The 22,053-nt window shown below is 43.8% G+C and overlaps 2 protein-coding genes across 2 annotated transcripts in view; both read left to right on the top strand.

Moving 5' to 3' along the window:
* Positions 1–22,053, top strand: part of slc22a15 (solute carrier family 22 member 15) — a 438,052-nt gene that overhangs the window by 162,705 nt on the left and 253,294 nt on the right. The window lies entirely within an intron of this gene.
* LOC139911148 (D(1)-like dopamine receptor) lies at positions 15,901–17,424 on the top strand. Its single transcript, XM_071898654.2, has one exon. The coding sequence runs from the start codon at positions 15,901–15,903 to the stop codon at positions 17,422–17,424; it is 1,524 nt and encodes a 507-aa protein (XP_071754755.2).

The following is a 22,053-nucleotide window of genomic DNA, read 5'->3' as shown; positions in this document are numbered from 1 at the left end:
CCCATCCTCACTAATTGAAACGCTGTAGATTCACTCTATTTTCCCAAATTAATTTCAGGAGTCGGTGTGGACACTGGTGGGAAATCTTCTCCACACAGAAAGTGACCGATCAAAACTTCAGAGTGAAAACTTCCAAAAGTGCCTCCTGAAGAGCAGCAGGACTGGACTCACCAACGAGGCCCGAACCTTCTCACCTCCACTCCTGCTAGTCACTAAGAAGAAGGCGTTTCAGGTTCGAGGGGCGCACAGTTTACTGACGTCACGTTACAGGATTTCTGGGTAATGGAGTCCTTCGAACAGGAACTTCTCGTTGCCACTTGGGGCCGAAGTTGCCTTGTTCAACCATCAGGTCAGTCAGGAGAGACCAAGTGAAAGATGATAGAGATTACTGGAGAGACTTTTTCTGAAGAGTCAGTTTACAGAAAGGCTTGGTGATTAGACCCCATCATGGAGTTTAAACCACTTAGGCTTCTCTTTCTTTCTTTCTTTCTTTCTTTCTTTCTTTCTTTCTTTCTTTCTTTCTTTCTTTCTTTCTTTCTTTCTTTCATCTACAGTTCCCCTCCATGACTGAAGTGGATTTTATTAAGTGAAATAATGATGATCTAAAGGTTTAAGAGATCGTCCTGTAAGTGGAAGGTCACAGGTTCAATCCCTGCAATAATCAATGAGTTCTTTCTTTCTTTCTTTCTTTCTTTTTCAATCTTTCTCACACTCTCAAATCAATTCAGTTCAATTGGAGGCAACTAGGCAAAAATAGAGGAAAATAGTGGAATGGATGAATTTGCAGATTACCACTTTAAGTATGTCTTTAAATCCAAGTAGTCACCATTTTCTTTAAAGGCAATCCAATTGAGGACGGACTAAATGATGGCCATGTAGGCAGGTTGAATTTTTTTGGAATATCAAGTTCATTTGTCTTCAGCAGAGTGTACAAAATATTTTCTGCCTAATGTTCAGTTGCTTTACACAATCCATATCCCTGTTGTTTCATGGCTTCAAAATCCTTCTTCCACCTGTCTCCTCCTCTTCATCTACAGTTCCCCTCCATGACTGAAGCAGATTTAACAGGTGAAATAATGATGATCTACAGGTTAGAGAGATCGTCCTGTAACTGGAAGGTCACAGGTTCAGACCCTGCGACAGTCAATGACGTAACTATTCATATCAAGAGTTTCAGTGTTCTCCTCCTAATGTTCCCCTCTTGTCCCAACTCTCTCATGGGACAGGACACACACACACACACACACACACACACACACACAGGGTAATTACAACCAGCAGTGGCAGCAGCAGTGAGAAAAGGACTTGATAACATCAGGTCACACAGGGTACAAGAGAGTGTCTCCTGTGTGTGTGTGTGTGTGTGTGTGTGTGTGTGTGTGTGTGTGTGTGTGTACTGCGGCCCTGCCATATATCTGTAGAGCGACATGTACAGTTTAGGATCGATGGTATATCTCTATGTGAGGTCCTGTTGTCAACCCAAACAAACACAAAACACAAAAACTGATATTAAAACATCTTTGGAAACTGTTTAAATAAGAATTGAACTGATGTCAGAAAGATTTCTAGGTCCTGATTTCTCAAAACGACGCAGGTGGCAGCTCTGGACGTCGTCTCAACTTTCATTTCTACACTGTACTAACACAGGTTTTGAATGTCGGTGCAGGCCGTGTGTCAGTATGTTCTGTACCGGTGGTGGGACGACCGATTCTTCAAAGTAACTCGATTGTTTTGGGTTATCCACCGGGAGTGAATCAGTTCAGAATGACGGCAAAGCGTGAACGAACAAGGACGTTTGAGAATTTGTGAGTTTGTTGATTACACCCCTCTTTAGAGAGCAGCCCGCCAGATCTGAAGTCATCGCCATGGTAGAAAACCTGTTTTTGTCCTGAACGCTCACTTTGTGTTTACAAGTGCGATTCAGTTTCGTTGGTGAACCGATTCGATTCATTCATTTAAAGTGTTGAAATTAACGATTGATACGTAAATCGACCCATCACTACTTCTGGTGTGTTCCCATCCTAAGGAGGACTGTCTGTCTCAGTGTCAGTGACTGTGGACGACAAGGTTAACAAGCCGAGCGATGCGTGTCCCTAATATGTAGTGCACACACTAACAGACACACATAAATGCACACACACACACACTCCGGTGGTCTGTAGCCCCTGGGTGCTGCTGTGCTGAGAGGTAGGGAGGACAGGAGTGTGTGTGTGTGTGTGTGTGTGTGTGTGTGTGTTTCTCAGTGACCCTGCCGTGTGTCTGCTGTCACACAGCAGGATTTATGACTGAACCACTCTCTCTCTCTCTCTCTCTCTCTCTCTCTCTGTTTCTCTCTAATCTAAGTGATGAAGAGAGAGAGAGAGAGAGAGAGAGAGAGAGAGAGAGTGGATCTATCTCTCTGTCTGTCTCTGTCTCTCTCTCCCTCTCTCTGTCTCCCTCTCTCTGTCTCTCTCTCTCTCTCTGTGTCTCTCTCTCTCTCTCTGTCTCCCTCTCTCTGTCTCTCTCTCTGTCTCTCTCTCTCTCTCTGTCTCTCTCTCTCTCTGTCTCCCTGTCTCTGTCTCTCTCTCTGTCTCTCTCTCTCTCGCTGTCTCTCTGTCTCTCTCTCTCTCTGTCTCCCTCTCTCTGTCTCTCTCTCTGTCTCCCTCTCTCTGTCTCTCTCTCTCTCTCTCTGTCTCCCTCTCTCTGTCTCTGTCTCTCTCTCTCTCTCTCTCTGTTTCGGTATCTCTCTCTCTCAGTGGCATGACCGTCAACAATTAACATGAATGGAAAATATTAACAACAAAATAAAGATCATATAGAAAGAATACAGAGAAATGATAAATCTGATGCAGGCCACTAGACCGAAATGTTGGCATGTTTGTTGACATTAGTCAACTTTGTCCTGAAGATCTGTGTGTGTGCTGCCTGTTCACCTTTGGGCATTTGATGTTGAAATGATAAACCTACTAATTGTGGTATAAAGAATAATACTCAATTATTTATAATAATGATTTGTGATGAAAATATAGTAGTACTTTATATTAGCTCAGAACAGTTGAGTCATGTTTCTGTCCCTCAGGTTATGACATTATGACCCATAGACCAGTTCATAAGAGTGAGAAACTGGATAGAAATAATTGATGTACAGATTCAACGTCAACCCAAATCAACACAAAATATTCACAGTATGATATACTGACATAGAATAAAATTCATATTAAAACAGCCTTGGAAACTGTTTTGAAATTAGTTAATTAAACGTAGTCTCAGCTTTCATTTTGCCGCTATATTTACAGTGATCAGTGTCGCAGGACGTTATATCAACATCTATTCAACAGCAAAATGTTTAAAGGGAAGGGACTTGAACTTGCATGTGCTTCAGTCGACTAAAACAGCTCCCAACTTCCTCTAACTTCTTAAGGGAAACCCCCAAACCCCCCCTCAAACCCCCCTTAAAACTAAAAATATCCTCACAGTGAAGCAGCTAGCATGTTTTGCTAGCTCGGGCCAACGCGGCAGATAAAAACTATTAACTCCAAAATACATGAACCCTTCACACCGGGATAAGATCTAAAACACACACACACACACACTCTCCAGGGTCGTTATTCCTCCAAGGTTCAGCGGCAGGTCAGACTTTCTTCTTCTACCCTCCTTACAGTCGTCCTGCTCTCTCTCCAGCTCACTCTCTTTCTCTCTCTCCCTCCATCTCTCTGTTTTTTGTCTTTCAGGGTCATCAGTTCACTAAACCTTCAGACCCGCTTATATTTGTTGCATTTGGGGAGAAGTGGAGCAATTACTGAACACTAACAAGATATTATAAACTAGGGAAGATTGGTCCTGAATAGTCCCTAATGTGATTTTAGATATGGCTTTCTGATGATTTATTTTTCAATGGTCTTTGCTCTCCATCATGATGATAAAAACTATTTTGACTCAATTTGCCTGATTCCCACTCACACTCTGGTGGAAAACTCTACCTGAAAGATTTACATATAGAGTAGCCTATATAAAACTTTAGCTTTAGCCTACTTCAACATGTAAGTGAGGACTTTGGATAGACCTAATCGTTAATTAACTTGCAATCTTGAGAAGACTAAAAAAAAAAACTGCTTGAATTTAGCAGGGACGTTAGCTAGCTTACTAGCTAGTTAGCCACTAGCTAACTACCTAGGCTGGTGGCTAGCTGTAGTTTATCTAAAACTACTAAAATATGAACATACATCCCTCTGGATTCTTGAGATTCATTTTGTTTCTAATATGTTTTCCAGTTAGGAATCTGTGAAATGAGAAATGTTTGTCTGATTCCCAACGTTTGTATGATGCATCTTGGTTCACAACAGTAGGACAGCTGGGCTGTTCTTGCCCTTCTTGCCCTTCTGGGTAGAGTTTCCACCCCAAGTTTGATGTATCCTAAGTTCAAAATGGCCACTGTGGGAATAAGGCCCATAGGAGCAAAGTGAGGCATACAGATCCTGTGCTGAAAGGGAAAGTCGATCTTTGTTTGGTAGCTGCAGATTGCTGCAGAGAGAGCCGTGTTTAAACGTCAGTTGAGCCTGTATGGGCTGCTCAGATATTTCGTTAAAAAACATCAAAAGTCAAAGTCCTTCTCTCCACCTTAAAAATATAGAGTCCATGAGACAGGACTATGTGTCACCATGTAAAATTGATGCGTTGGTTGGGTGAAAGGATATTTGTGTCTATGATCTAACACTCAAAATTACACTTCAAGCATGGCTTTGGTTAACTCAATTACTCTTTCTTTTCTTTTATTTTTCCCCAAACACTATCTGTAGTTCAATTACTATGTTTAACCATGATGAAGCTGCAAATGGTTTCTTCTGAAGGAGGAAAACAATAATAACTCCAAGCCATAATAACTCCAACTGTGCTGACTGTGTGCAGAAACCAGAGGGGAACCTCACACAACAACAGCAGTATTATCCTTTAAAGGAATTACACATTTCCCCGAACTCCGTACAGTTTACACAGACGGCCTCTTCAACCCAACCTGCAGTTTCTCTGTTGCTTTCTAATTATCCAGTCCGCCCCGCCCGGCCCGCTGCGCCCCGCCCCGCCCCGCCCGGCTCGCTGCGCCCCGCCCGGCCCGCTGCGCCCCGCCCGGCCCGCTGCGCCGCTCTGTTTATGTTAGCAGAACGCCTCGACAGTCAGAGCTGCACACCTTTACATGAAACCACACAGTCGAGTTCACTGCATGACCTGTAAGGTCACCTCAGTTCAGCGTTACCACACACACACACACACACACACACATAACACAGATATACACACATACAGGCCTTCGATTGAACAGCAGGTACTGTTCGACCTATACAGCTTTATTATTCTTTATTTTGACTAATGAAGGAACCAGAAACATTTTTACAGTCAGTTAGTCAAATTAGCAACATACTAAAGAGGAAAATGGTTGGTTGTTGGTTTACATCACACACACACACACACACACTCCAATGCAAAGACATGAAAGACACAAACGTACCCAAACACAGACTAGTGCATACACACACACATATGCACAAACACACACACAGACACATGCAAAGATGCACAGACACTGACAAATGCACACACACATACACAAAGACACACACACACACACACACACACACGCACATACTGTACAAGCATACACACAAATAGATATACACAAGCATGCATACACTCACTTGCAAAGACCTACACAAAGACAAGGATGAGTGCACACACACACACACACACACACACACACACACACACACACACACACACTCCTGTATGAGCGAGGCACTCGGCACTCAAACCAAAACAGTGATTAGAGTTTCAACTCTTCACCTCGGCGTCGAACCGGCAGCCGCTGCCAGATCTGCCACCGGGCGAAATTACAGGAGGAGGAGCCGGGCGCCGCTCCAGCCGGAACACCCAGCCTGCGTCAGCACAGTGCCCCGACACACACACACACACACACACACACACACACACACACACACTCACAAATAGATATGTACACAAAATCACGGTATACAGGAGCAACGACAAAGAGTATGGCAACACACATACACACAGACACACACACATAAATAGATACAAACACCAATAAATACAGACATGCACACACAAACAGTAGGACAGGAGCACACATAAAGAGTGTGTGTGTGCGCGCACAAACACATACACACACACACACACACTGTAAACAGGAGCGCACAATCAAACACATTCAAACACACAAGAAAACACACTGTATACAAGAACATAGGCAGAGAGTACAGGCATGTGCACTTACGCACACACACACACACACACACACACACACACACAGAGAAGGTAAGGGAGTGCGCACACAACACACACACACAAATACACACAACCTCAAAAACACACACTATATATGGGAGCACACAGAGTATGGGAGCGCACATTCAAAGATGCACAAACACACACACACACACACACACACACACACACACACTGTATACAGGAGCACACACTAAGTATGGCAGCATGTACACACACACACACACACACACAGGCAGTGACATTACCATGACCTCACAGCACCTATGGCATATAGAAACAGGGTAAAGGCAAGTAAACACGTGCTCACACACTCTCTCACACTCTCTCTCTCTCTCTCACACACACACACACACACACACACACACACACACACACAGCACAGTAGCTGTGGGAGCAGCAGGTGGAGCGGAGCCAGCCGGTGTTTGGTGGGATCTGGAGAGATTACTGCGTCCATTCATCCATCCAAACAGAAACAGCAGCTTAGCTCTGCCATGGAAACCTCACACACTGATCTGAACCTCCTTCTTGTTGTTGTCAAACACACCGACAGAGCGGTTGGAGGATTTACACCAGGTGAGCGCAGTTCAGTCCAGATGCACTGACTCCAGACCAGCTTCTTCTCAAAACCACCACACAGAAGAGCTGGAGGCGTTCGCTTTTACACCATTCAGTGTTTTAGCTCCGGTTTCCCCTTTACTGGCTGAACTACCACTGGTGCACACACTTTAAATCTCTGTGTAGCTCTGGTAGTGTCTTGGGTTGTGTCTCTTCCTCCATGATAAAACCCCCAAATCAGTGATTCTGTGATCTGTTGCTCCGGTAGAGCAGACTGGAGAATTGTGTTTTTTTTCTCTCTCCATTCACTGCCATTGTCTGAAAATCACTTCTAGCACATAAACGCTGACAAAGCAGATTCTGACAATATATAAAAAACTAGTCCTGCTGCTGAACTGTGTTTAAGTGAATCTCTTTCTTTATGTTTATTAAACCTTTCAGTTTGAACAAGCGGAACACCGAAATTCTTCCGACTGGGTTTCGGTGTCGCACTTCTTCTAATAAACATAAAGAAAGCGATTCTCTTAAACACAAGAGAGCGGCAGTACTAGTTATTTTTATAGATATATTGTCAGAATCTGCTAAAGTGTGAGACATTCTGCTATTTTCCTGTAAAGTGACCCATTTGGAAAACTGATATTCCCTGATTTATCCCAGATAAATGATCAAATTCCCAGACTTTCCCACCTCTCTAAATTCCATGATATTCCAGTAAATATTCCAGCAGCAGTGGGAAACTTGCAAATAGCACGTGTGTTCAGCAGATATTTCCAGTTTAAATAAAGGTTAAAAAGGATTAAAAGGCTCACTCACACTCACACTGAGCCTGGTCTCTGTGTGTTTCAGAGCGTCAGGACAGAAGAACAGACAGACGGCGCCATCTGGTGTCCTGACTGGGGAAATGGAGATGTAAGCATGTAAGAGAAAAGATTATTTCCCAATGGGGATCAAGGAGGATTGTGTTATTTTTGTGGTCATCTAACATCCATGTGCACTCTTTGCAGATGCACTCTCTGTTAAAGCTGCACTAAGAAACTTTAAGACCAAGGATTGCACCAACAAGGATTAATTTTTTGCAGTTAATTCTGTTGCACCAAATTTTAAATCTAGTTTAAGACTAAGCAGGGTTGAATTTACACCTTCAGTTTTTACTTTAAATCTAGATTTCATTGAATCCTGTTGCTCCAAAACTTTAAACTCTAATTTAAACTTTGATCAGAGATTAATTTTAAACTGACAGTTGAGCGAGTTTAACAATTTCCCAATTACAATTTCCCATTTGGCAGACGCTTTTATCCAAAGTGACGTATATATGAGATGTTAATACAACACAAGCAAGGATCTAGTCAGGAGAGAACAACGAGAGTAAGTGTCATAAAGCTAAGATCTGGTCCAACAGGACATAGGTGCTACGAGGCAGAGAGGCAGATAAAGATTTTTTTTTTTTTTTTTTTTGGATTACGCAGTCCATCAGGTGAGAAGGTGTTCACTAAAGAGCTGGGTCTTTAGCCTTTTCTTAAAGATTGAGAGGGACTCTGCGGATCGAATGGAGTTTGGTAACTCGTTCCACCACCGAGGAACCACAGAAGAAGAGTCTGGATAGAGACTTAGGGCCTTGTTGTGGCGGCAGCACCAGGCGCCGCTCCTTGGCAGAGCATAGCGGGCGGGAGGGAGCGTAGACCTGAATGAGGGAGTTCAGGTCGGTCGGATCCGATTTGGTTGCTGCTTTGTAGGCGAGCATCAAGGACTTGAACTTGATGCGGGCAGCGACTGGGAGCCAGCGGAGGGATATGAACAGCAGAGTGACATGTGCTGTTTTGGGCCGGTTGAAGACCAGACGCACCGCCGCGTTCTGGATCGTCTGCAGAGGTTTGAGCGTACATGCCGGGAGCCCTGCCAGTAAGGAGTTGCAGTAGTCAAGGCGTGATATTACAAGCACCTGTACTAGGAGTTGTGCTGCATGCTCAGACAGGTAGGGTCTGATCTTCCTGATGTTGTACAGGGCAAATCGGCATGACCGAGCAACAGAAGCCACATGCTCCTTAAAGGTTAGTTGGTCATCAATCATGACACCCGAGTTTCTGGCAGACTTTGTGGGAATGAGCTGAGCTGATTCGAGCTGGATACTGATCTGTTGTTGTGCAGAGGGACTGGCTGGGATGACAAGGAGCTCAGTCTCTGACAGGTTAAGCTGAAGGTGGCGTTCCTTCATCCATGCCGAGATATCGGCGAGGCATGCCGATATCCGAGACTGTGGGGTCGTCCGGCGGGAACGATAGGAGGAGCTGGGTATCGTCAGCATATGAATGGTATGAGAAGCCATGTGAGCGGATGACTGCACCAAGTGAGGTGGTGTATATTGAAAAGAGAAGGGGTCCAAGCACTGACCCTTGAGGTTCCCCTGTGGACAAGCAGTGGGATTTAGACACTTCCCCTCTCCAAGACACTCTAAAGGATCTCCCTGAGAGGTCGGACTCAAACCGGCGGAGAGCAGATCCTGAGAAGCCGAGCTCAGCGAGTGTGGAGAGGAGGATTTGGTGGTTAACCGTGTCAAAGGCAGCCGATAGGTCGAGCAACATTAGAACAGAGGACTGACCGGCAGCACTAGCTGATCGCAGAGTTTCCACTACAGACGAGAGCACAGTCTCGGTAGAGTGTCCGCGTTTGAAGCCAGACTGGTTAGGATCATACAGGTTGTTCTCAGAAAGGAATTCAGAGACTTGATTAAAGACTGAGCGCTCAAGTATCTTGGAAAGGAAGGCGAGGAGTGAAACCGGCCTGTAATTTTCAACCTGAGATGGGTTGAGTGTAGGTTTCTTTAGCAGCGGGGTAACCCGGGCTTGCTTAAAAGCGGTGGGGAACACACCCGTTGTAAGCGAGGAGTTGATGATGTGCGTGACTGCAGGGAGGACGAAATGGCCTGCAGGAGGTTGGAGGGTACGGGGTCCAACAGACAGGTAGTGGGACGAGAGTCAAGCAGAAGTTTGGAGACTTGCTCCTCAGTGAGATGGGAGAATGAGAGGAGTGAGGCCCTGTTAGCTGGAGGCAGACTGAGCTGGTCAGGCTCAGAGAACTGATTACTGATGGGAGAAACCTTATCAGTAAAGAAGGATGCGAAGAGGTCAGCAGTGAGCAAAGTTGAGGGTGGAGGTGGTGGAGGGTTGAGGAGTGAATTAAAAGCTGAAAATAATTTCCGAGCGTCTTTGGCGCTGCTGATTTTCTCCTGATAGTAAGTGGTCTTGGCACTTTTTAGATGGGAGGAGAATGCAGATAGGAGAGTCTGATAGTCACTGAGGTCGGTGGGATCTCTGGATTTGCGCCATTTTCTCTCGGCTGCTCTGAGCCTCGCCCGCTGCTCTCTGATGACACCGGTGAGCCATGGACTGGGGGGGGGTGTTACGAGCAGGTTTGGATGAGAGAGGGCAGAGATTGTTTAGAGAGGCGGCTAGCGAGGAGCAGAGTGTGTTTTGACGGTGTAACTGTCAAAATGGCAGCATATCTGAGGTGGCTGGAGCAAAATTAGAGAGTTCCCCAAAGGAAAAATAAGGGACAGACTCAACCAAGTTGAATTTTATGATAATGAAGAATTTTTAACACGAGCGGTTCAGAGAGGAGTCTGAGACTTTAAAAGTGAAATCTCATCCAAGACCAGACTCCAGAATAACAGCTTTGCCACTGGAAGAAAAGCTTTACAAATGAGAGAAAAATGAAATTATAACCAGGCTGCAAAAAATCTCCATCTTAAAAAGTCATTTAGTCTATTATTGAGTCCTAAAATCGTAATTGTCTTAAAATCAATGAAAAAATCTTAGTAGAATCAAGTGTCATTTTCTTGATAGCAGTGCGGTGATTTATTGCTTTATTCTGACTGGTTTCAACAGACTGACACTCATTTGTAGAAGATTCCTGAAACAAGTGAAGCTGCGTAGATAAGAACGGAGATGACACGGCAAAAAGGCCACGCCTCCAGAGTGCGGTACGAGTGTGAAACCCTGTTCAATTTCTTTGAGAAAAACTATAAATCAACATTTTCTGTGGTTGCTTTGTCTGTGTTCTAATAATTTATGTGAAATGTATCTGGTGTAAATAATTAGTCGTCACTTTTTTATGGCTGTCAAACAACAGCAGGATCATTAAAATGTTTTTTTTCTTTAAGTGTCAAAATGCAGCATGACTCCTCTCAAAGTTTAGCCGGATGAGCGATAGTCTTTTGTGCTGAAAAGATTTTATTGGATTTTTAATGTTTTTTTCTTCCTAGTACTACAGATGGAAATTAAATCTAAATCTGGTGCCAAGCATCTCTTCTCTTTAACTGAGATTAATGTTTTTGTACATGGTCCCTGACAAAATAAACTAAAAACAAGTAACATAAAATAAAAGGACAATTCCCCCCTCGGATCCTCTCATATTGATCCCTGTATGTTTTGTGCCTGTTTGTTGTGTTTTGGTATGTTTTTGTGGTGTAACCTGTCCCCGTTTGTATTTTTATATGAAACCTTTTGACTTTTGACTCCTCTCTTGAACAGAAGTTTGAACGGAAGTTTGCTAGCTTGTTAGCATTTTGTGACTTCCAGATAATTCAATTATAATGATCATGCAGTTGTTTGACAGACGTGAAAAGGTTTTGGCTGATTAACAACACCATATACATTTCACATAAATTATTAGAACACAGAAAAAGCAACTACAGAACAGAAATAGAAACTGAATAGGGTTTTGCACTTGTACCGCATCTTGTAGGCGTGGCCCGTTTGAAACGTCACGCCGTTCTTATCTATTGGAAACAAGTGGACTTATCTCTCCTCACTGCAGAATGTTTCTCTTGGTTTAACAAAAATAAGATTTGAAGGTTGAATATGAGACTAAATGACTTGTTAAGATGGATGTTTTTTTGCAGAGCCCAGTCTGCTGCTGCTGGCCGCTGACAGCTGAGACGGAGCAGAGGAGCCTTCGCTCAAGAGCTGCTTGGCGGTCGCTGTTGAGAAAGGGAAGAGTGTTGCTCAGTCCAGATTCTCCCACTTTCAAACCCACTTTCTGCTCTCAAGTCTGCTTCTCTAACACTTAGGTCCTTTAAATGTAGATTTTGTCCTAAGTGCGACGATTCTGTGTAACATAGAAAAAGCCCAAGGCCGACGATAAACTTGCCTTGAATACAGACGAGCAGCAGCCAGCTGATTCATTTCTTCTCAAAGGAACCTCACTCTCCATCCATATTTTCACGCTGAAGGTACTCACTCTTTTCATGAAGCACAATGATGAGGTGAATCCAGGTAAAGGCCATTATCCTTTATTGATTTCTACCGAGTCTCTACCGATCACAAAGGAGGAGATGGAGAGATGCAGACAAGTTAGAAAAGGATTTTTAAACTTTGAGAAACAGGCAACTTTCTCACAGTTCACTACAAAACCAAACCCCTTCATTTTAACCCTGAAATATCTTTAATTTCTCCATTACGTGAACATTAATTATCCACTAAAAATAACACAGCTTTAAAAAAGCAAGGTTAGTGTCATGAGTTTTTAAGGGATTTATTCATGTGTTGATTCACAGAGACACTAGACATTTAAGGGATGTTTTATGCCTTTTGTGCAGGTTTACAGATTATTAATGAGTTATTAATGGAAAGTTCCTGTCTCCCTGAATTTTACATTAAATTAGAAAGTAAGCAGTTGAAACATTAAGGTGTGTTTAAGGAGGTTTTGATGGGGTCTCCTCCTTAATTAATTTTAAGGTTATTTTGCATGAATTAAGGGGTGAATTATGTAAATGTCAGGTTATTTTAAGAGGATACTGGTTTGCAGAGGTTGTAGTTCATTTAAATAATTTATGGTAATGTTATACAGCAGCTGGAAGTAAACAGCCTCCTGCAGTCTGACCAATACTTCAGCACTGGCTTCTGCACTTCCCTTAACTGCAGAGTTAAACTTCTGGTTCCCTTCTGGAGAAATGAAGCCAAGGTTAACGCTTCATGTGCAAATGTGAAGCCGTTGTTTGGGTTTTTAAAACTTTTGCACAATAAAAACATTCTTCAAAACAGACTCTACTGACTCCAGTGAATACAGATTTTTGCCTTTTTCAAATGACTTTCTGCTCCCTGCACTTTGCAAACATAAATAAATGAAAATTGCCTGGACTCTGTTTGGACTGAACTGGACCTCCTGTGCTTTAGCAAAGTTTAGCCAGATGAGCGATAGGCTTTTGTGCTGAAAAGTTTTTATTGGATTTTTAATGTTTTTTTCTTCCTAGTATTTTTCACTGTTTTTATGTCTGCCTGCCTAAAGGACTACAGATGGAAATTAGCTAAATCTGGTGCCAAGCATCTCTTCTCTTTAACTGAGATTACTGTTTTTGTACATGGTCCCTGACAGAATAAACTAAAAATAAGTAACATAAAATAAAAAGACAATTCCCCCCTCGGATCCTCTCATACTGATCCCTGTATGTTTGTTGTGTTTTGGTATGTTTTTGTGGTGTAACCTGTCCCTGTTTGTATTTTTATATGAAACCTTTTTTTTTTTTTTGATCTCATTTTGCTGCCCATCTTGACCAGGACTCCCTGGCAGAAGAGATATTGTATCTCAATGGGACCTTCCTGGTTAAATAAAGGATAAATAAAATATACTGAACAAAAATATAAACGCAACACTTTTGTTTTTGCTCCCATTTTTCATGAGTTGAAATAAAAGATCTAAGACTTTTCCTATGCACACAAAAGGCTTATTTCTCTCAAATTTTGTTCACAAATTTGTTTAAATCCGTGTTAGTGAGCACTTCTCCTTCTTTCCAAATACATATTCTGGTATCCTCTCTCACCGTTTATGGTTTTCATTCTGACTGTGTCTCTAGTTACACATGAACGTGAATGAATGTTAAGGCAGAGTTTCAACCATCTGAGACAGAAAATAGTAAAACTTTATCTCAGGTTCAGTTAAAAAACTAAACAAAAGGAAAGAATAAAAAGTCAGTGTGTTGCCTGATGAAGACCAACACTGGATTATTACTGTATTTATTCTCTTCATTCTCCTTCATTCTGAGTAATTTCAAGTACAACAGCTCCCACCAGCAGAGGGCCTCATAATAACCTCAATAATTATCTGAAATGTTAATTTGCTTCAAAAAACGACACATCATGCATTAATGGTTCTATGAGCAGTCAGAGGGCAACGGGCCAGACATTAATTCTATCAGATACTGAATGTTCAGAAATGTGATTAGAAAAACAATCTATCAGATTATATGAAGATGCTTGTCACCGTGGCTTCGGACGAGTCATAGTCATTTCAGCATATAATATATTGGATGTTTTAAAATGCAGTCGAAATACTGAATATGTCAAAATTTTATTTTGTGCAGAGCCAAATTTGACTTGTAGGCTCTGGAGAGTGTATTATTGCACTGTCTGTGGTGCTGAAACCCAAGTGCGAGTGTGTGTGTGTGTATGTGTGTGTGTTTAGAAAAGGACACCCATGTCAGTTCAACTGTACCTGCCTTTATATTTAGGCAGAAATAGGATCACCAACCTGACTTTACTTTTTTTTTTATGATATATGCATGAGAAAACCATTCTCACTTTGAGTTCCGTCACCTCAGCATCCAGCAGATTATATGTGTGAAGTGTTACTGTGAAACCTGGAAGTTTAGATTCCTCTGTCTCTGATATTTGGCTTTTTGTCACTGAAACCACAGAGAGGCAGCAGAGGCCAAACTGGCAAATAATCAGGATTTAAAGCAAGTGAAATATGTCTCTCTCTCTCTCTCTCTCTCTGCCCCCCCTCTCTCTGTTCTTCTCTCTCTCTCTCTCTCTCTCTCTCTCTCTCTCTCTCTCTCTCTCTCTCTCTCTCTGTAGTATTGTGTATCTCAGCTGTATTTACTGCATAAACTGTACATTCTGTGCTGCTCACTTTCTTATTATTGCACTCACATTATATGACCAGTTGATTTTGACAGTCCCATATTTTCTACTAATACAGGCTATAGTAGAGTAGCTGGGAGTATTCTCTTGTTCCCTGGTAAACAGGGATACTCAGCATACTCCCTCTACACACACTTATTACAGGAGTACTATTACTGTAATTATTAACAAATGACATTTCGATTTCAGTGATAACATTACAGTTACCAATCAAACAATAGGTTATTATCATCCCATCTAAATGTCAGATGAATGACATTTAGATGTCATTCATCTGACAAAATGTATATCCAACCAGCAACCACCATCTCATTCATTCATTTCCCCCCCCCATAATTAATCGTTTAATTAGTCGTCTAATTATTCACATAGAAAGGCACAGGAGAGGCGATTTTGGGAGGTGTAACGGGAAAGTAATGCAACGAGTAGTGTAACGGATTACTACTCTGTTACAAGTAATACCGCTACGTTTGAGATGAGTTAAGAGCAATAAGTAACCCGTTTTTCTTGGACATGGGCCAGAATTTAATCCTATTAGATATTGATAATTTAGAAATATGATCAGTAACAAACAAATTATGTGAGGATGTCTGGTAAAATGACTTGGAATGAGCCTTTATCCAACAGAATCAAAATAAAGAAATAAAAAATAGTTTACAGTGAAATGGGGAACGGGTATTAAGTAATATATTACTTTTTGGGGAGGTAACGAGTTCAGCGCTGACTTCCAGCCGCCTGCTGCTGTGCGCATCACACAGAGAGCGGAGAGCGGAGAGGTGACATCCAGCAGACCACAGACTCCAGTATCACTCACAGTGGGACAGAGAAACCCCGCACTGCACTGCCAGGATTTATTATTACAGTTATTAATGTTTATTTTCATTATTTCTGCGGATAAAAGCCCAAGGAGCGTTTTTCTGAGTCTGTGCGCTTTGGCTGTCGGGATTAAGCGCATCATCTCAGAAAAGAAGGATACCGAGGCGGAGAAAGCGGGATATTTATTGAAGAAAACGACCTTTCCGTCATTGTTACTATTTTAAATACAAAGATCAGAGGATGGTGTGCGTGACAGTCGCGGTTGGGAAGAGGCGAAGCGGTTTTACGCACGGATTTTAACTGCGGTTTCCATCGCTGTTCCCTCTAACACACCGCAAAAATGGAAAACTACACGACCTGGAATAATTTCACCCAAGTTCTGTCGGAGCTGGACGGGACGAGCGGCGAGGAAGAGGAGGACGACGAGGAGGAGGAAGACCGCGGCACCGGCGGGAGCGGGCTGCGCGTCCTCGTCGGCTGCGTGCTGTTCCTGCTCATCGTGTCCACGCTGCTCGGGAACACGCTGGTGTGCGCCGCCGTGGTCAAGTTCCGCCACCTGCGCTCCAAAGTCACCAACTTCTTCGTCATCTCCCTGGCCGTGTCCGACCTGTTCGTGGCGGTGCTCGTGATGCCGTGGGAGGCCATCTCCGAGGTGACGGGCACGTGGCTCTTCGGCCGGTTCTGCGGCATCTGGATCGCCTTTGACATCATGTGCTCCACGGCGTCCATCCTCAACCTGTGCATCATCAGCGTGGACCGGTACTGGGCCATAGCCAGCCCGTTCAAGTACGAGCGGAAGATGACGCACCGGGTGGCGTTCGTCATGATCGGGGTGGCGTGGACTCTCTCCATCCTCATCTCCTTCATCCCGGTGCAGCTCAACTGGCACCGGGCCGAGGAGGAGGAGGAAGCCGGGGAGGGCGAGGGGCGGCGCGGGGAGGCGGTGATGGCCGCCAGCGCCAGGAACTTCACCGGAAACATCAACATCATGAACAACAACACCGGAAGCTGCGTCGCCAACCTTAACAAAACCTACGCCATCTCCTCCTCGCTCATCAGCTTCTACATCCCGGTGGTCATCATGATCGCCACCTACACCAGGATCTACCGGATCGCCCAGACCCAGATCCGCCGCATCGCGTCGCTGGAGAGGGCGGTGGAGCAGGCGCAGAACCAGAACCAGAACCACAGCCAGAACCGGAACCGGCAGCGGCAGCAGCAGCAGCAGCACCGACCCGCCGACGAGAACTCCCTGAAAACGTCGTTCAGGAAGGAAACCAAAGTCCTGAAGACGCTGTCCATCATCATGGGGGTGTTCGTGTTCTGCTGGCTGCCGTTCTTCGTGCTCAACTGCACGGTTCCGTTCTGCGACCCGCCGTGCGTCAGCGACACCACCTTCACCGTGTTCGTCTGGTTCGGCTGGGCCAACTCATCGCTCAACCCGGTCATTTACGCCTTCAACGCGGACTTCCGGCGGGCCTTCGCCACCATCTTGGGCTGCAACCGAATCTGCTCGAGCAACGCGGTGGAAGCCGTGAACTTCAGCAATGAGCTCGTGTCTTACCATCACGACACCACGCTCCACAAGGACGCGCAGGTGCTGGTGGCCACGCAGCAGCAGCAGCAGCATCCCCGCGCGGTGAGTATCGGGTCCGACCGCCTGGAGGACGCCAGCGCGCCGTTCGACGAGGTGTCGAGCATCTCCAACGGCTCCAGGAACCACAAGAGCCTGCTGCTGCTTCCCGCCACCGTCCGGCTCGAGGACGACGGGGAAATCTCCTTGGAAACGATAACGCCGTTTACCTCGGCGGCGGCGCTGGAGTGTGACGCACTAATACCAGGACAAGTACACCAGGACGGATAGAAGCTGCTTCAAGCCAAGGAGGGTTCAAGCCACCGAACTTGATTGGATAGAACGGTCCTTCCACTGTTTGTCATGGCTTTGTAATTTGGCTAGAACCCATGCGCATAAAATGGCGATTATGGAATTTTAAGTGTTAGTTGCTATGGTGACAACACAAGTCTGGACATTAAGGTGTAAAGTCTGTCACACTGTGAGAACTGAGCAGATGAGTCTGTTAGCAAACTGTCAAAACTCAACTGGAAGCTAACGTTAGCGACGAGGCTAACGTAGCTTCATCACAGACTGTACTTCTCTCTCTAGCTCTTCTAGTCAACATTAGCATGTTAGCAATCCATGGCAGCGAGGAGACAGAGAAGCTGCTTTGGTTCTTGCTGTAAAACCTCTCAGCTCAGTGACTTGCTGTGAGTCGCTTTATACAGAAGCTAGTCCAACGGGTCACAGCAAGATGGCCGCCGCTCCGACCGTCCAGGAACGTTGATTTGAATTGAAATAACCGTTCTTTCCATTCAAGTTCTGTGGGTCAAGCCAACCAGAGACAGCCAAGACCATACTGGAAGTTAGGTGATGTGGCCTTCAAATTTAAAGCGTAAAATTCAATTCAATTATAATTTAATAATTGTCCTCTCAAGTGTCTCATTTATGGGCTTTTGGATTCTTTCCGGATCCTTGCCATCCCTTCCCATCCATTTTCAGCTGTGGTGAAAATGAATGGGATGTTTGGAAGTGACACTTAATGAAGTTAGGGCTATAACATCTTCAATCATAACAGCTATTATATTTTAATGTGTTACTGAAATTTAAGAAAACAAATTTGCTAACAACCATGGTGTGGAGGTTGTGCTACTCCCTTCACAAATGGCTAGCATTTTTTTTTTTTTTTCATTGAAGCTTCAAAACCCATCACAATCCACCTCAGCAAAAATTGAGGTGGCGCCGAAAATGATGTCACACACTTGAGAGAACAGTATTCAGTTCAAATTTTTGAATTTTGTATCCTGCTTTGGGGCACCAGAGCTTCTTTGAGAGAAATCTGAGCTCACCTGAAACCAACCACCATGCTCTTTTTCATTTCAAATGTATCTTGTACTCAGTGATTCATATTGCAACAAGAGAAAATAAAATCAAACTGGAAAGGGAACACAGCGGCTCAATCTGTCTCCCTAATAAGTGAAAATACGGTCACGGTTTTGGATTCGGATAAGGTGCGCTAGTCTGATGTGTGTGTGTGTGTGTGTGTGTGTGTGTGTGTGTGTGTGTGTGTGTGTGTGCAAGCTATGTGTACTGCACTGACATGTAGAAGTGTTATCCTCAGTTTGTGTGTAAATGGTGTTGCAGTGCCAGCTTTAACTCCTACACATATGACTGTAACCTGATTACGATGTTAGAGGACTGAGACTCTCGGTGCCACCAGAGTTCAAAGGTCATCGTTCTCACCTGGACAAACCAGCACAAACACTGCAAAGTTCAGAGAAACCGATCTGAAGTTTGCTGGGTGTGAACGCAGCCTTAAATTATTGGTTAGAGTCTTAATGGGTTGCAGGATCTTGCTGGTGGGACAACAAGAGAATACATGTTTCACTGAGGCTGAAAAACTTAAAGGAGCTCTGATTTAGACTACGGTCCATTTAACTCACTAAGCTCCGGAGACGCAGCCTCACCTCCCACTCTCATTGGTTTAGATTTGACTTGGGAAAATTAAACTCATTAATAAGGAATTAGTGTGAAAGCATAGTTTTAATATTTAACCACAGTACAATAAATAATGATAAGCCTGTTAATACGTGGTTCATTATGGGCCGATGCGGTCCCACATTGGAAAAATAGGCCAACACTAATCTACTAAAGGAGTGAAAACCCATTTGTGAGAAGATTAAAGCTGCCTGCATCTTTAATAAAGCAAAACATGTGTTTCATTGTACTGTAGATGATAACTGCAGCCAAAGCTCAAAGGCCTGGATAGGCCAAATTTTATTTAATATAAAAAAAACAGGAAAACACAAATCTCTCATTAGACTTTGGTATTCAAAAACATGAAAGAACCATGAAAAACGTTCAAATCAAACATTCTGGAAACACAGATTTGGAATTATGACTTGGATTTACTGAACTTTTACTGAAGAGCAGTGATTCTCAACCTTTTTCATATCAAGCATTCCTAATTTAGTCCACATTAGAGCCATGGATCCCTATTTGATGAGATTTTGTCTCTTGGACTCAAACTTGAGAATATTTTTATTGTTAGATATGACTTTGTCCAGAATCCCATGACTATCTGTATTGTAGGTAGAGAGATAACAGAGAAACTATGATCAAAATAGTCATTCTTCTACATTCTCTAATTGGGGTAAAACTTCTTGTAAATGAAATAATGCTGAAGTTTAACAATTCATCAGTTTGCTGGGGACCCTCTGGAGCCCCTTCAAGGACCCCTGGTGGTCCCCGGACCCCACGTTGAGAACCACTGCTGAAAAGGATGCAAAATGCAGGAAGTTAAAATGATCTATAAAACTAATTTCTATCCAAAATGCCACTTACAGTATGCAGAACACGAACACCCCCATGCTCCAAGTCTGTCAAGTACATTTATATTTTGGGTATTTAGCTGATGCTGTTATCCTGAGTGATTTACAATGAGTACAACAGTAGAAAAAGCTTCAATTGCTACATCTCCAGCATTACAAGCAACCAATAGGAAGGAGGTCAGGGGTCAGAGGTCACAGAAACCTCTGACAGGCGGTGTAACAAGCTATTCTTTTGACTCATTTAAGATAGAGACGTGCTTGGTAAAGAAATAAAAGAAATAAGAGCTAAGGAAAGAGGTAGGGGGGATTGTGTGTGTGTGTGTGTGTGTGTGTGTGTGTGTTTTTCCACATCTATCTGCCCGCTCCTTTCATCTTCAGCCGGTAGTGAAGTTGAAACAGCAGGCAGCACCCAGGGGCCACAGAGGGGATGACACAGGCCCCGCCCACTCAGAACTACACAGGTGTCCTCTGCAGGTTCAGGTGTACCGGCTCAGAGTGCACGTTCAGAGTGTGTGTGTGTGTGTGTGTGTGTGTGTGTGTGAGTGAGAGAGAGAAAGTGAGATTGATATACTAAAGAGTAATTCTGCACCCTTGAGCTTCTTCTGGGGTTGGGCCGGGTCGGTGAGAAGAGGAACTGGGTGGAGTGTCTCAAATATACCTTTATACTCGGGGTGGGAACATGTTTTTTTTAAGATTTTTTTTTGGGGCGTTTCTGCTTTTATTGGTTGCTTTTATTTATAGTCACAGGCTAGAGAGACAGGAAAGATGGTAGAGAGAGAGGGGAATGACATATTGAGTTTATGTGGTATGCGCCTTAGACCACTGATCCACCGGGACGCGTATTTTAACATATTTTACCACATTTTACCACATTTTACCACATAACGTATCTTAGGACAATTGTTCTCGAACGCCGGCTGCTCATTTTAACCACTGGAGGGCGAAGTGAGTCAGGTTTACTGAGATAAATACGGCACAGACACATTTGTGCTGAAATGTTGCTAATATGGCCGGTTCTTGGTGTATTTCATAACTAAAAGGTGCTAAATACCAGTTTGTAAGTCAAAAAGGGTTTTAGTGTGGAGTTATTTTTTAAAGCTGCACGAGGCAACTTTGTACGTTGGTGGCCCCAAGCGGCAGCCAGAGGTAACTGTCTGAATTTTGAGGACTTCATTACCCAGAAATCCTGTCGGGCAATGCTAGTAAACAAAAATTCTTCTTCTTAGTTTCTGGTGAGGTGGAGGTGGAGAAGAGGTTCAGCCATCGTCAAACTGTCTCCTAAACAGCAGTCAGCGAGCGTTAGACTTAACGTTAGATGTTTTTCCTCTCTCGTCTCTTCGGTTTCCTTTGGTATAAAGCAGCACAGACCGCTTTACTGACCTCACCACACAGGATTTCTGGGTATTGAAGTCCTTAAAGGATAACACCGGTGTTCTTCAAGTCAGTAGCAGCGGTCCAGCTTCCTCTCTGGTTAGAGGAAGGAAATCTCATCTCATCTCATCTCTCATCACAGGAAACATGAAGCCAAACTTTCTGTTTTCTCCTTATTTCATTGAGCTGAGTCGAGTGTTTTCATCTCTTTTCTCATCTCTCAATCAACTGACACCCACAGGAAGAAATGAAGTCTCCTCCAGGAAATAATCCTCAGAAACACTTTACTGTCACATCCATGCATCCATGGTGTCCCGTCTTTGTTAGCCGGGACACCAGTTCATCTCAAGCTAGGTTTGACACCGTAAAGTCTGAGCTTTAAAAACAACAAAATCAACAGTGAATAAGGGAGACAGCCACTGGTATTGAAATGCCATGAGTGTACAATATGATATCTGCTGTTATTTCAGAGGCTCAGTGGTATTTAAACAACATTCATATGGCATTATCCTGCTCTTGCCTCGTTACTGCACTCTAATCCCAAGACACCAGGCAGTAGACCACACACACACACACACACACACACACACACGCACACACACACACACACCCGCAGGCATTCACACATATCTGCACATTGACAAGAAGGCATGCACGCACGCATTCACACACACAAAGATATAGGCAGGATAGTGTAAAAGTGTGTCTGTGTGTGTGTGTGTGTGTGTGTGTGTGT

Source organism: Centroberyx gerrardi, chromosome 15 (assembly GCF_048128805.1).
Source record: "Centroberyx gerrardi isolate f3 chromosome 15, fCenGer3.hap1.cur.20231027, whole genome shotgun sequence".
Lineage (NCBI taxonomy): Eukaryota > Metazoa > Chordata > Actinopteri > Beryciformes > Berycidae > Centroberyx > Centroberyx gerrardi.
The sequence above is the reverse complement of the archived record's forward strand: the minus strand, read 5'-3'. Positions and strand labels throughout refer to the sequence as shown.

What these genes read in the sequence shown, in the direction of transcription:
- LOC139911148 (XM_071898654.2), top strand. Translation starts at nt 15,901, where the DNA reads ATGGAAAACTACACGACCTGGAATAATTTCACCCAAGTTCTGTCGGAG.